Consider the following 15,376-nt stretch of genomic DNA (forward strand, 5'->3'; position numbering starts at 1 on the left):
ATGGACATTACTCTGGTTCTGGAACCAATCTTATTGATACGAGTACAAAACAAGATACAGCTGAACATATTTGAAACGTGAAACTTTTTTTCTCAACTCTAAATATCCTTATTTCAATAATTCATTGTTAAAAAGTATAGAGGGGAAAAAAAGAAGGGGAAAGGAGAGAAGAGATAGTATTATTGCGTTAGTCTACAGTTGAGATCATAATTATCCTACTGTTTGGCAAAACAGCAGTGGGAGAAACCACCAAACTGATGGAGTGACAGAAACGATGCATATGGAACTTGACAGGAATATTACAGCTCCCGTGATTGTGTGTCTACAGAAGGTGTAAAATTGAGGTGTTTAATTTATTCAAGTAATACTTTGGATGTTTATCGGTCTATGTATAAATTTGAAAGCCAGCGTTGCACTAGGACGTTTTGGGGGTTTAGTGGAATGACCACAAAGATAAGATGATGAGATTTATTACATTTAATAAAATTATGTTTTTTTAATATAATCTACTTATAAGGAGTGTGCACTGCATAACTCTACAGACTAAATGAAGGCCTTATAAAGTGTAAATTTAACTGGAGTCAGAGTTGGTATATTTTTACCAATTCTGACTCCGACTCCAGTGACACCGTAATTGCTTCCGACTCTGACTCCACGACTCCAACTCCACAGCCCTGGCCCTGTCCACCTTCTTTGTGGGGGTATGCTGGTGGGAGGAGTTGCCAAATATCTCCATAAACACAATTCTGTAGCAAAAAATGAAATAGCTATAGAAATGTTGACACTATTTCAATATACAGAATGGTTTTTATGCAATGGGGTTGCCAGAGGTTGCCAATACTTTATCTATTTTATGCTGTATAAAAAAACAGAAACGAAATACAGTTGTATAACTTTGTATGAGTGTTCCCACCATCATAGAGATTCTTTTGAAATGTTTACCTAAAATTTGCTCATGTACAAGAATTTTTCGAATGATCGCTGGCGACATTCCCTTTATTGAATCCTATGGGCAAATTTATTTTGCTTAACAAGTGTTTATCATTACATGGCTTATGACAGGGTAGACAGGAAGGCACTGTGGGAGGTACTGCATATATATGGGATAGAAGGAAAGCTGTTCAGAGCAGTCAAGCATTCTTATGAGAGTAGTAAAGCCTGTGTTAGAATTAGAAATGGAGAGAGTGGTTTGAAGTAAAGGTGGGACTTCAACAGGGATGTGTTTATGTTGCCTTAGCTGTTCAATTTATGTATGGATGGGGTGGTGCGAGAGGTAAACACAAGGGTAATGGGCCGGGGATTGGAGATGGTTAAAGAAAATCGAGAAAAATGGGAGGTAAGTCAGTTGTTGTTTTCTTACAACACTGCACTTGTGGCAGGATCTGAGGAGGGATTGAGGAAGTTAGTGATAGAGTTTGGGAAGGTGTGTGAAAGAGGTGATGAGATTTACAAGGGGTGAATGTGGCAGCAAATTGGAAGTGTATATTAAGGGAGAGAGACTGGGGGAAGTAAATAGTTTTAGGTACTTGGGTGCAAATGTGGTGGGAAAGGGAGAAGTAGAGGTGGAGGTAGAATGTAGACAGAGAGGCAAGTGAATGCCTTGGGGGATTAAAAAGTGTAATGAGAAAAAGACATTTGGGAATGAATGATATGAGGAGATCTTATACAGGAGTGATTGTGCTGACAGCACTGTATGGGGCAGAAACATGGAACATAAGAGAAGAAGAGAGGAGTTTGAATGTGTTTGAGATGAAATGCCTGAAAAAATGGTAGGGGTTACTAGGTTGGATAGAGTGAGAAACGAGGTGAGGAGGAGAGTGGGGGTGGAAAGGTAGTTTGGAGATAGGGTTGATGAAAAGGGCCATTGGGTAAGAGGGGAATGTCTGTTGAGGAAGGAAGGGAGAAGACAGAAAATGGGGTGAGCTGAGAATGATTGTGTATGGATGATACTGTGATGCATGGAAGGGAGTGGGTGGGGGATTTTGGAGGTGAGGGAGTATGTGTGAATGATATTTTGACACAGCCTGAAAGAATTTTCCCCATCTCCTTTTCTGCATGAGGGGAATGAGACAGGGGTGGGTGGGTCACTAATTAAATGAAATGGCCTTGCTGTGGATGTGCTGTCTTGCTACATTGCTTCTGAGCCCAGGCAGTAGGTGAAAAGCAGGGATAACCTATCATCCAGTAAAAGCCAAAATAAGAGGGAGGAAGGGGGTGAATGGGAGTGGAGTATGTGGGGATGGAATGGGTGGGAGTGTATTTTATGAAAGCCAAGAATGTCCTCAACAAGATCAAACACCCAATCAAGCCGGGGATGCTCTGGTTCTTCTCAGACAGGAAGAACTAATGCCAGGACCAGCTGCACAATGTACAAAACAGGTGTCTAGCCTACAGTTCGCACAAAGTCCCACACTTCATGAAGACCAAGTTCCCTCAAACTGTGATTCACCATGATCTTGGATCACATGTTGGACTTATGATTGACAGCTATTTCCCTACCAGAAGTGAGCTCAACTGGGTAATGCTGTGATCTTATATGCACACACCCCCAACTCCCTGCCCACAAGAGTTGGAGTAACGACTCGCAGTGCAGCGATACATACATATACCAAGGCTTTTTCCCCCTTACAAGGGAGGTAGCCAAAAAGGAAAAGGCATAAAATCATTCCCACCCATTCCATCCCTCAATACACTCCACACCCCTCCACCCTCCCTCTTAGCACCTCCTGGATGATGGGTCATCCCTGCACCTTGTCCACTGCCCTGGGTCAGAAGCAGTGTCGCAAGACACAGCACATCCACAGCGAGGCCGCTTCATTAAATTGGCGACCCCCCCTCTCTGTCCCCCCATGCAGAAAAGAAGACGGGGAGAAATCCCTTCGGGCTGCATCAAATTTTGCTCACACATACTACCTCACCCCCCATCCCCCTGCCCATTCCACCTCATTCATCACAACATCATCCATATACAACCATTCTCCAGTCACCCCTGTCTTCTGTCCTCTCCCGTCCTTCCTCAACAGACATTCCCCTCTTCCCCAAAGCCCCCTTCACCCCATCCATCCACCTCATCCTAGGACGTCCCCTCATGTTCACTCCTTCCACATCTGCCTTCCATACCTCTTTTACTAGTCTTTCTTCACTCATTCTTTCCATGTGTCCAAACCATCCTAATACTCTTTCATCAACCCTATCTCCCAACTCCCTTTCCACCCCTGTTCTCCACCTCACCTCCTCATTTCTCACTCTATCTAGCCTAGTAACCCCCATCATACTTCACAGACACATCTCAAACACATTCAAACTCCTTCTCTCTTTCTCTCTTATGTTCCATGTTTCTGCCTCATACAGTGCTGTTGGCACAATCACTCCTTCATACAGTCTCCTCTTAGCATCCATTCCCAAATGTCTATTCCTCATTACACTTTTTAATCCACCAAGGCATTCACTCGCTTCTCTCAATCTACATTCTACCTCCACCTTCACTCCACCCTTTCCTGCCACATTTGCACCCAAGTATCTAAAACTATCCACTTCCTCCAGTCGCTCTCCCTCAATGCTCACTTCCAGTCTACTGTCACTTTCACCCCTTGTACATCTCATCACCATACTTCTACCCACATTCATCTTCAGCTCCCTTCCATCACACACTCTCCCAAACTCCGTCACCAACTTCCTCAATCCCTCCTCCGATCCTGCCACAAGCGCAGTGTTGTCCGCAAACAACAGCTGGCCCAGCTCCCACTCCTCTGCACTCTCTTTAACCATCTCCAATCCCTGACCCACCACCCCTGCATTCACCTCTCGCACCACCCCATCCATGTACAAGTTGAACAGCCAGGGCGACACAATGCATCCCCGACGAAGTCCCACATCCACCTCGAACCACTCACCCTCCCCACTTCCAATCCCAATACAAGCTCCACTGCCCTCATAAAAACTCTTGACAGCTCCCAGAAGCTCTCCTCCCATCCCGTATATCCGCAAAACCTCCCACAGTGCCTTCCTGTCCACCCTGTTGTAAGCCTTCCCCAGATCCACAAAAGCCAAAAAAACATCCTCCCCACAGCTCTCCCACATACCTGTCCCACCACAAAAACCCGATCTACACAACCCCTACCCGTCCCAAATCCACACTGTTCATCACCAATTACTCCCTCCGTTCCTCTCCCAATCCTCCCGATCAAAATCCTCCCACAAGCCCCCCAACTACACTCAACAAGCTAATCCCTCCGAAACCACCACACTTACACCCGTCCCCCCCCTCCCCCGCAAAGCAGAACCATACAGGCACCCCTCCAGTCCTCTGGCACTCTACCCTCTCTCCAGCAAACACTAAACAACCCCACCAGCCAGTCCACCACCACTGTACCTCCCTTTTTTAGACATTCTGCATGGCATCCATCCAGGCCAGGTGCTTTACTTGCTTTCATCATCTTAACAACTGCCTTCATTTCATCCTTCCTTATTTCTCCTCCATTTTCCTCACTCATCACGGTCATCCTCTTAGCATTTCCCACTGCAGCTATCTTTCCCTCCCTATCCTCCTTCGCATTTAGCAACTCCCTAAAATATTCTGCCCATCTTGTCCTTACTGCTTTCTCTTCCATTATCATCTCTCCATCTGCACCTTTTACCTTTTCTTCTCTACTTGATTCGTCTCCTCTTCCTCTCTTGATTTCTTTCCAAAATATATTTTTATTACCTTCAAAATTTTCTGTCATACTCTTACCCCATTTCATATCTGCTCTCCTCCTTGCCTCCTTTACCTTTTGCTTTACTTCTCTTTTCTTTTCTTTGTACCTCTCATATGACTCCCTTGTCCTATTTTGTAACCAATCTGTGAAAGCTCTCTTCTTCTCTTCTAGAACCTTCTTTGTTTCCTCATCCCACCATTCACTACCCTTTCTTCTATTTCCTCCTGTCCTTCTTGTTCCACACACCATCTTTGCACACTTTGTGACTCCCTCCTTGAACCATCCCCATTCCTCCTCCACACCTAGCTCTACTTTATCCTTCACTCCCTCCCACTCCTCCTTCAGCTTCTTCTTGTACTCCTTCTCCTTTTCATTTAAAGAGTTCACTCTAAGTACCTCCCTACCTTTTGTCCCTTTCCTCTTTCTCCATCTATCCTCCACTCTCAACTTACCTTCCACCAAAAAATGATCTGATATTCCCCCACCACAGTGCAGCGATACTGAAATTATTTCAGCCTTGGTGGGATTCAAACCTGGACCACCGCAGTGGCAGCCGGGAACTTTACCAACTGTGCCATAGAGTCATGTTGTTTTTACCTAGTTGTATTTTATGGGAAGGGGAGCTACACTTGTGGTGTCCTGCCTTTGTATCTCGCAGTGTCTAGTTTGCTCTTAAATTCATGAATGGTTTTTGCACACACTATTTTTTCATCCAGTTTGTTCCAAGTGTCCACCACTCTATGTGGAAAACTGTTCTTCTTTAGATCTCTTCTATAACTATGTTTTTTGAGTTTCTTTCCATGTCCTCTTGTGTTTCTCTTGTCCCAGCTTAACAAGTCCTCTCTATTGAGTATTCCTGTGCCCTTCATGATTCTACAGATGGTCAGTGGGTCACCTCTCTCTCTTCTTTGCTCCAGAGTTGGTAACTCCAATTTAGCCAGTCTCCTCTCATATGACAAGTTCAAAAGTGCAGGAGCCATTTTTGTGGCTGCTCTCTGGATTCTTTCTATTTTCTTTATATTCTTTTTGGTACTGGGTGACCACAATGTTGCTGCATATTCTAGTCTAGGCCTTATCAGTGTGACTAATATTTTTTTAATCATTTCTTCGTCCAAATATGTAAATGCCACTTTTATTGATCTTAGCAAGTTATAGGATTCTCCGACAATTTTGTTTATTTGTTTATCAGAGGACAAGTCATTTGAGATAATTACTCCCAAATCTTTTTCAGATCCCACTTTCTTTACCTCCTTAGTTCCAATTTTATATTGTCCTGATATTCTATTTTTACTTTTTCCAAACTCCATTATGCTACACTTCTTAATATTGAAGTCCACTTCCCATTTCTGACTCCAATTCCATAACTTATTCAGGTCTTCCTGTAGTGATTTGCAATCTGTTTCAGTTTTTACTTTCCTTAACAATTTAGCGTCATTTGCAAAGAAGCTCCTGTAACATTCCACATCATCATCCATGTCATTGATATAAATAGCAAACATTATTGGAGTCAATACAGATCCTTGTGGAACTCCACTGATCACCTCTTTCCCATGTGAATATATTTCTCTGAGTACTACTCTCATCTTTCTACCAATCAGTAAGTCCCTCATTCATTTTAGTAGGTTCCCCTGTATCTCTCCTATATGTTCCAATCTTTTTTTTTAATCATTTTTTGTGTGGTACCTTGTGAAAAGCTTTTTGTAAGTACAGGAAAGCACAATCAGCCCATCCTTGCCTTTCTTGCACTATGTCTATTAATCTTGAGTAAAAACATATTAAGTTTGTGGTACATGATCTTCCTTGTCTGAACCCAAATTGTCTTGGGTTTATTATATTATTTTCTTCCAGGTGTTTTACCCATCTATTCTTGATCATTTTCTCACAAATTTTGGCTACAGAGCTTGTTAGTGAAACTGGTTAGTTGGTTCTTCCTTGTTTCCTCCTTTATATATTGGTACAATGTTAGCATTTTTCCAGTCTTTCGGTATTTTTCCTTAAGTGAGCAACTTATTATGTTATGTATTTTGTCCGGGTCATGCGATTTCCTGACATCAAGGGGCTCATGTAATGGGTATAATGTTGTATATATATATTTTTATCTGTGAATTAAAAGCTTCAGCTGTGGTGGTGTTAACTCTTGTAAAAAGAAAACAAAGAGAATCAGACAACCACAGATTTCCTGTTGCAAGACAGTAACCACAATGACTGAGGAATCTCTAGTGATAGTGGTTATGGTTTTGGGAGATGGACTTGCCAGTAAAGTTAAGGAATGTAATTTATCTTTTATTAAGTAAGATACAGTGATGCCTTGGAATCTGAACTTAATTTGTTCCAGAACATTGAGTTTCAAAAAGTTCAGATTCCAAGACATAGCAATGGTCCTACTGGAGCACTGAGAAATGAATCCATAAGAACACACAAATGATGTGTGAGCCATTTGGATTCCAAGTCATCATTTGGATTTATTTATTTATTTATTTATTTATTTATTTATTTATTTTTTGAGTTCTAGGGTGTTCAGATTCTGGGGGTATTGTAAATCTAAAATCTCTTCTGCCCAATTATCTTTGGCAAAAAGTCTTGGCAAGGCCCTTGAGGAGACTGACAAGAGTATAAACTACTCCCTATCATAATCAATGGGAAAGTGAGCCAACTTACTCTCCATACTGGAATCCCATCCTAATGGCTGCAAGTCTATAGGCCAAGATTCCAACACAGAAAGATGTACTGACTCACTTTGTTCTTGAATAGTGCATTGAGGCAAATAATATTTTGGAACTAAATAACATTTCATAGATATAATTATTTTTAAACCTAATACTAAGATATTTTACTATTTAACAATGAAAAAATATATATATATAATTTAGTGGCAATGTCTCTCTTAAGTGTTACCAATATCATTATGGCATTTAAATTAATTTGTTTGCAGGACTGGATGCAGATATGTCAATTCAGGTTCTTTCTGAAAGTTTAAGAGACAGAAAACTAATAATTACCTGTTTTGCAGTGGGTTCCTCCCTAAACTCGAAACTATAGAAAGCGTCTAGAAGGGCCTGATTGATATTGGTGGCTCCGTCTGGTTGCAAATATCTCACTTTCCTCAAAATTTCCTGCAGTGATGGCCTAGTTCCTCTGTATTTGCCAAGGGTTCTGGTAGAAGAACTAAATACAATCACCTGTGGGAAAAGTTCAAAGCATGAAATGAAAAGTTCTTCACATCATGGTCCTTTCCTTCTTTCATTTTTATGCTCTTCTCTTCCTGTTTGTTTACCCTAACTCAGCTCTCTTTTAATATCTTGTTTAGCTTATTTCATTTAACTTCTATTTTTCTCACTCACTAACAAACACACACACACTTCAACGAACGGACGGCTTAGAAGACGTTCTGAAGAAAATTTAAGTTTTGTGGATCCCAACGCAAAGAGAAGTGCCTATTGTATTTACAGGGTGGGGGAAATTGCTCGTGGGGTAGTGGGAAAGTAGGGAAAGAGGAGAAGGGGAGGGATTGCTGAGGGAAATGGAAGGAAATGAGGAAGGAGAGGACTTGGCCCAGGTAGACAGGCGAAAGGTAAACAAACGACCCCCCGACCAGCTGAGCGACGATGAAATGTCTAATAAAAATGTAAAGATTAGAAGTATAGATAAGAGCAATACAGTAGAAAGTGATGAGAATATTTTCCAGGGATTTAAAGAGGGTGGGGGGGACACAAACCCCCCCCCCCCGACTGACAAGACTAGAAGAGAAGGTCGATAAGATGATCGAGGACTTGGAGCGTAGGTTCGGTCATGTTAACAACATTATACGGAGGGTTGAAAAATTGGAAGAACTAGAAAAGGCGAACAAAAACTTAACTAAGGAAATTGAAGAATTAAAAAAACAGCTAAAAGAAGTAAAAGATGAGAATAAAGTCTTAAAGGAGAATAATAAGGAGAACAAGGAGGGTTGGAAAAAAATTCATGAAAATAGCAAAGTTGCATTCACTGACATAATCAGACAGCAAATGAATGAACAAACTGAAAACTCAGTTATTAAAGTGATGAGACAGAAGGAGAATATAGTAAGAGACTTAGCAGACAGAAAGAAATGTATAATTATATTAGGAATGGAAGAGAAACATAACCCAGATAGAACCACAAGAATCAAAGAGGAAAATGAAAAAATAAGAAATTTACTAGAATTAGTTCAGGAAGATGAACCAGAAATAATGAAACAAATCGAAGAGAAATTCAGGCTCGGGAAATATAGTACAGACAAGACCAGACCAATTAAGATTAAATTCAGGTCACAAACTACGGCTGAGAATATCTTATACAAAACAGGGAAACTAGCAACAAGTGAACAATATAAAAAGGTATGGATAAAAAGGGAAATGAATAAAGAGGAAAGAGAGGAAGAAAAACAGAAAAGACTTGAAGCAAAGGAAAAAACGAGATAAGAACGGAGTCAGAAAAAGAGAGATTCTATTGGAGAGTAGTGAATATGAAACTAAAGAAAGTCGACATACAAGAGAAAAACAAAAGGGAAACAGAGAACACAATGGAAGTGGCAGAAAACTAAGAGTGTCTTACACAAATATAGATGGATTAATAACAGGATTGAATGAGCTGAATGATTATTTGAAAGAAAAAGAACCAGACATAATGGGAATTGTAGAAACAAAATTAAAAGGTCCACTACCACCCAACAGTGTAGGACATGATGCATATAATTATTGGATTAGAAACAGAGTGAAAAAGGAAGGGGGTGGAGTTATGTTCCAGACTAAGAAGGATATAAACGTGAAGTGTGTCACATATGGAAAGAATACAGTAGAGATGATAATGATGGAAGTAGAAGACAGAGATAAGAAGAGCAGAAAGTTTGTGATAAATTATGTGCCCCCGAAAACATTCTCATGGGAAGAGAGTGAACATAAAAGTATGTTAGAGGACACAAAGATAACATTAAACAAGATAATGGAAGAGGGAGGAAAAATAGTTATGATGGGCGACTTTAATTGCAAAGAAATCTGCTGGGAAGAAATGACAGTAAAGGGTGGAGACAGCTCATGGGGAAACGCTCTACTTGAGATGGTTACTGACCATACAATGACACAATGGATACAGGAAAACAGCAAAAACAGAATAACAGGATCATATAAATTGGGAGAAGAAGGAATAAAAAAAGTAGAAAATGAGAAGGACCTGGGAGTCATTGTTATGAATAATATGTCACATGAGAAACATATAAATAAGATTTTTGGAGAAACTTATAATTTAATAAGAACAATCAAAGTTGCATTTACATACCTGGATGAAGAAATGGTGAAGAAAATCCTAATCACCCTGATAAGACCAAGATTGGAATATGCAGCAACGATATGGTCACCAAGTACAAAAAAATGTATAAAAAAAACTTGAAAGAATACAAAGAGCAATTACAAAATTGGCACCAACACTCTCAAAACTATCATATGAAGAGAGACTAGAAAAACTTGAACTACAGACACTAGAGCAAAGAAGAGAGAGAGGAGATTTGATAGCTATTTACAGAATCATGAAAGGCATAGAAATTACTGATAGAGAGAATCTGATAAAATGGGATGACAGAAATACAAGAGGACACGGAAAGAAAATAAAAAAAGACAGCTATAGAAGAGATTTGAAAAAGAACAGCTTTCCTCACGGAGTAATAGACAGTTGGAACAAGTTAGATGAGAAAGTGGTGTGTGCAAAAACAATACATGAATTTAAAAATAGTTTAGATAAAATGAGATATGAAGACGGGACCCCACGAGCATAGCTCCCCTTCCCGTAAAATACAACTAGGTATATACAACTAGGTAAATACACCCTTTCACCGAATGAATGGCGAGAACTGGTGTTCCAAAGAAAAAGGAAAAACTACGTGGATCTCAACATCCAGGAAGTGCCTTTTTGTATTTGTAGGGAAGGGGAGTGCTCGTGGAATAGTGGGGAAGTGATAGGGAAGGAGAAGGGAAGGGATATTGAGGGAAATGGAAGGAAATGAGGAAGGGGAGGACTTGGTCCAAGAGTCCAGTCAGCTTGTAAACAAACGCCGAACGGATGACTTGGATTTCGATGATGGGACTAACAAAATTGTAAAGATCAGAAACATAGATAAGAGCAGTTCAGTGGAAGGTGAGGATAATAATTTCCAAGGATTTAATGAGGGGGCGGCGGATACCAACCTCCCCCGACTGGCAAAACTGGAGGAAAAACTTAAACAAATGACTGAGCATTGGGAGATTAGGTTTGGCAAAATGTCAAAAATTGCCAAGAGGTTTGAAAAATTGGAAGAACTAGAGAAGGCGAACAAAAACTTAACTGATGAAATAGAAAACCTAAAAAGACAGTTAAGAGAAGTAAAAGTGGAGAATAATGAATTAAAAAAGAACAATAGAGACAATAAAGAAACAATAGCAAAAGAGGCAGAGGGGTGGAGGAAGATACAAGAAAATAGTAAAGTTGCATTTTCTGATATAATTAAACAGCAAATGAAAGAACAAACTGAAGACTCAGTTATCAAAGTGATGAGACAGAAGGAGAATATTGTAAGAGACTTAGCAGACAAAAAAGAAATGTATAATTATATTAGGAATGGAAGAGAAACATAACCCAGATAGAACCACAAGAATCAAAGAGGAAAATGAAAAAGTAAGAAATTTACTAGAATTAGTTCAGGAAGATGAGCCAGAAATAATGAAACAAATCGAAGAGAAATTCAGACTCGGGAAATATAGTACAGACAAGACCAGACCAATTAAGATTAAATTCAGGTCACAAACGACGGCAGAGAATATCTTGTCCAAAACAGGGAAACTAGCAACAAGTGAACAATATAAAAAGGTATGGATAAAAAGGGAAATGAATAAAGAGGAAAGAGAGGAGGAAATAAGGAAAAGACATGAAACTAAGAAAAAAAAACGAGACCAGAACGGAGACAGAAAAACAAGAATTCTACTGGAGAGCAGTGAATATGAAATTGAAGAAATGGAAAATAACAGAGAGAAACACAAAAGAAACAGAGAATACAATGGAAATAACAGAAAGTTAAAAGTATCCTACACAAATATAGATGGATTAATAACAGGACTGAATGAGCTGAACAAATATCTGAAAGAAAAAGATCCGGACATAATGGGAATTGTTGAGACAAAATTAAAAGGTCCACTACCACCCAACAGCATAGGACACAATGCATATAATTATTGGATTAGAAACAGAGAGATAAAACAAGGGGGTGGAGTCATGTTCCTGACTAAGAAGGATATAAGCGTGAAGAGTGTCACATATGGGAACAATAGAGTAGAGATGATTATGATAGAAGTAGAAGATAGAGATAAGAAGAGCAGAAAGATTGTAATAAACTACGTGCCCCCAAAAAACAGCCTCGTGGGAAGAGAATGAACATAAAAGCATGTTAGAAGACACAAGAATAACACTAAACAAGATAATGGAAGATGGAGGAAGAATAGTTATGATGGGCGACTATAATTGCAAAGAAATATGCTGGGAAGAGATGACCGTAAAGGGTGGAGAAGACTCATGGGGAAGTGTTCTACTTGAGATGATTACTGACCACACAATGACACAATGGATCCAAGAGAACACTAGGTATAGAAATGAAGAAGAACCATCGAGACTAGACCTAATAATCACATCAGAACCTGAAATAGTGGAAAAGATAGAATACCAGGCACCAATAAGCAAAAGTGACCACATATTGATTGAACTAGAACTAAATGAGAAAAAATACATGAAAAGAAATGAACAATATGGAAAAGGAAGATTGATGTATGAAAAAGCAAATTTTTATAAAATAAGAGAATTCTTTCAAAATTAAAACTGGGAAAGAATACACAAAGATACAACAGTAGAAGAGAAATGGAAGGTTTTGACAAAAATTTATAAAAAAAAGGAGTAGAAAAGTATGTCCCAAGACAAAAACAAGAAAAAGAATATGTAAAATGCTGGTACAACAAAAGTTGTAGGGAGTTAAAAGACAAAAGAGACAAAGCCTGGACCAGATGGAAAAAAGACAGAAGACCTGAAAAATGGAAAATATATACCTGTTATAGAAATGAATATGTACAAACGTGCAGAGAGGAAAAGAGAAAATATGAAAAAGATATCATAGAAAAGTGTAAAGATCAACCAAAACTATTCTACAGATTTGTAAACAATAAACTGAAAAACAAACAAGACTTGGAGAAATTAAGACAGGAGGGAGTTGAATACACTGAGGAAATGGAAATGGCAAAAATTATGAACAAACATTTTAAATCAGTGTTTACAAGGGAGAACATACAACCTGAAGAGAACGAATGGAAAGAGAAAGTCCCCCCTATGGAAGAAATAGAAGTAACAAAGAATGAAATATTAACATACTTGAGTAATCTTGATGTCAGAAAATCGCATGGACCAGATGAAATAGCAAACTGGATACTGAAAGAATGCAGGAATGAACTGGCAGGCAAAATACATAGCATACTAAATAGTTCCTTGAAAGAAGGAAAAGTTCCAGAAGATTGGAAAAAAGCAAATATAGTACCTATATATAAAGAAGGAAATAAAGAAGAACCTACCAACTATAGACCAGTCTCTCTAACAAGTACAATAGCAAAAATTTGTGAAAGAATTATCAAAAGTAGATGGGTAAAATATTTAGAAAAAAACAAAGTGTTAAATCCAAGGCAATTTGGATTCAGACAAGGACGATCATGCGTCACCAATTTAATATGTTTCTATTCAAGGCTAATAGATATAATACAAGAAAGAGATGGATGGGCGGACTGTGCATTTCTAGACCTAAAGAAAGCTTTTGACAAAGTACCACATAAGAAGTTGCTAAGAAATTAGAAACTGAAGGAGGAATACAGGGCAAACTACTAAATTGGATGGAAGACTTTTTGCAAGAAAGAAAAATGAGAGTAGTGATAAGAAACCAGCACTCAAAATGGGATGAAGTAATAAGCGGTGTTCCGCAAGGAACAGTTCTGGCCCCAATAATGTTTGCTATATATATTAATGATATGGATGAAGGAATTGAAAGCTATATGAACTTTGCAGATGATGCAAAACTACTGAAAAGAGTGAAAACTGAAGAAGATTGTGAATCACTACAGAGAGATCTAAATAAAGTACAGGAATGGAGTAGGAAGTGGGAGATGGAGTTCAATACTAAAAAGTGTAGTATAATGGAATTTGGAAAAAGTAAAAACAGAGTAACAGGAGCATATAAATTGGGAGAAGAAGGAATAAAAAAAGTAGAAAATGAGAAGTACCTGGGAGTCATTGTTATGAATAATATGTCACCTGAGAAACATATAAATAAGATTTTTGGAGAAACTTATAATTTAATAAGAACAATCAAAGTTGCATTTACATACCTGGATGAAGAAATGGTGAAGAAAATCCTAATCACCCTGATAAGACCAAGATTGGAATATGCAGCAACGATATGGTCACCAAGTACAAAAAAATGTATAAAAAAAACTTGAAAGAATACAAAGAGCAATTACAAAATTGGCACCAACACTCTCAAAACTATCATATGAAGAGAGACTAGAAAAACTTGAACTACAGACACTAGAGCAAAGAAGAGAGAGAGGAGATTTGATAGCTATTTACAGAATCATGAAAGGCATAGAAATTACTGATAGAGAGAATCTGATAAAATGGGATGACAGAAATACAAGAGGACACGGAAAGAAAATAAAAAAAGACAGCTATAGAAGAGATTTGAAAAAGAACAGCTTTCCTCACAGAGTAATAGACATTTGGAACAAGTTAGATGAGAAAGTGGTGTGTGCAAAAACAATACATGAATTTAAAAATAGTTTAGATAAAATGAGATATGAAGACGGGACCCGCACGAGCATAGCTCCCCTTCCCGTAAAATACAACTAGGTAAATACAACTAGGTAAATACTTCATCGAACGGACGGCGTAGAGGACGTTCTGAAGAAAAAGTGAAATTTTTGTGGATCCCAAAGCAAAGGAAGTACCTATTGTATTTACAGGGTGGGGGGGGAAACTGCTTATGGTGTAGTGGGAAAGTGAGGAAAAAGGAGAAGGGGAGGGATTACTGAGGGAAATGGAAGGAAATGAGGAAGGGGAGGACTTGGTCCAAGAGGCCAGACGGCTTGTAAACAAAAGGCGGACAGAGGATTTGGGTTTTGATGATGGGACTAACAAAAATGTAAAGATTAGAAACATAGACAAGAGCAGTTCAATGGAAGGTGAGGATAATAACTTCCAAGGATTTAATGAGGGGGCGGCGGATACCAACCTCCCCCGACTAGCAAAACTGGAGGAAAAGCTTGATCAAATGACCGAACATTGGGAGATTAGGTTCGGTAGGTTAACAAAGATTGCGCAGAGTGTTGAAAGATTGGAAGAACTAGAGAAGGCAAACAAAAACTTAACTAATGAAATTGAAGAATTAAAAAGACAGTTAAAAGAAGTAAAAGAGGAGAATGAAGAATTAAAGAGGAATAGTATGGACAACAAAGAGGGTTGGAAAAAAATCCAAGAAAACAGTAAAGTTGCATTTACTGACATAATCAAACAACAAATGAAAGAATAAACTGAAGACTCAGTTATTAAAGTGATGAGACAGAAGGAGAATATAGTAAGAGACTTAGCAGATAAAAAGAAATGTATAATTATAT

The 15,376-nt window shown here is 38.8% G+C and overlaps 2 protein-coding genes across 3 annotated transcripts in view; one reads left to right on the forward strand and one right to left on the reverse strand.

Moving 5' to 3' along the window:
* The window catches only part of LOC143027647 (inter-alpha-trypsin inhibitor heavy chain H4-like), a 191,203-nt gene that overhangs the window by 68,077 nt on the left and 107,750 nt on the right, over positions 1-15,376 (reverse strand). Inside the window, exon 11 of the mRNA XM_076189048.1 lies at positions 7,697-7,876. Within this exon, the coding sequence (XP_076045163.1) occupies positions 7,697-7,876 (180 nt within the window). The remainder of the gene's footprint in view (positions 1-7,696; positions 7,877-15,376) is intronic.
* LOC143032426 (uncharacterized) overlaps positions 1-15,376 on the forward strand; it is a 71,482-nt gene that overhangs the window by 16,124 nt on the left and 39,982 nt on the right. The gene's annotated exons all lie outside the window — the stretch shown is intronic.

The sequence above is a fragment of the Oratosquilla oratoria genome, chromosome 1 (genome assembly GCF_046742065.1).
Source record: "Oratosquilla oratoria isolate Oo_2021 chromosome 1, ASM4674206v1, whole genome shotgun sequence".
NCBI classification, from domain to species: domain Eukaryota; kingdom Metazoa; phylum Arthropoda; class Malacostraca; order Stomatopoda; family Squillidae; genus Oratosquilla; species Oratosquilla oratoria.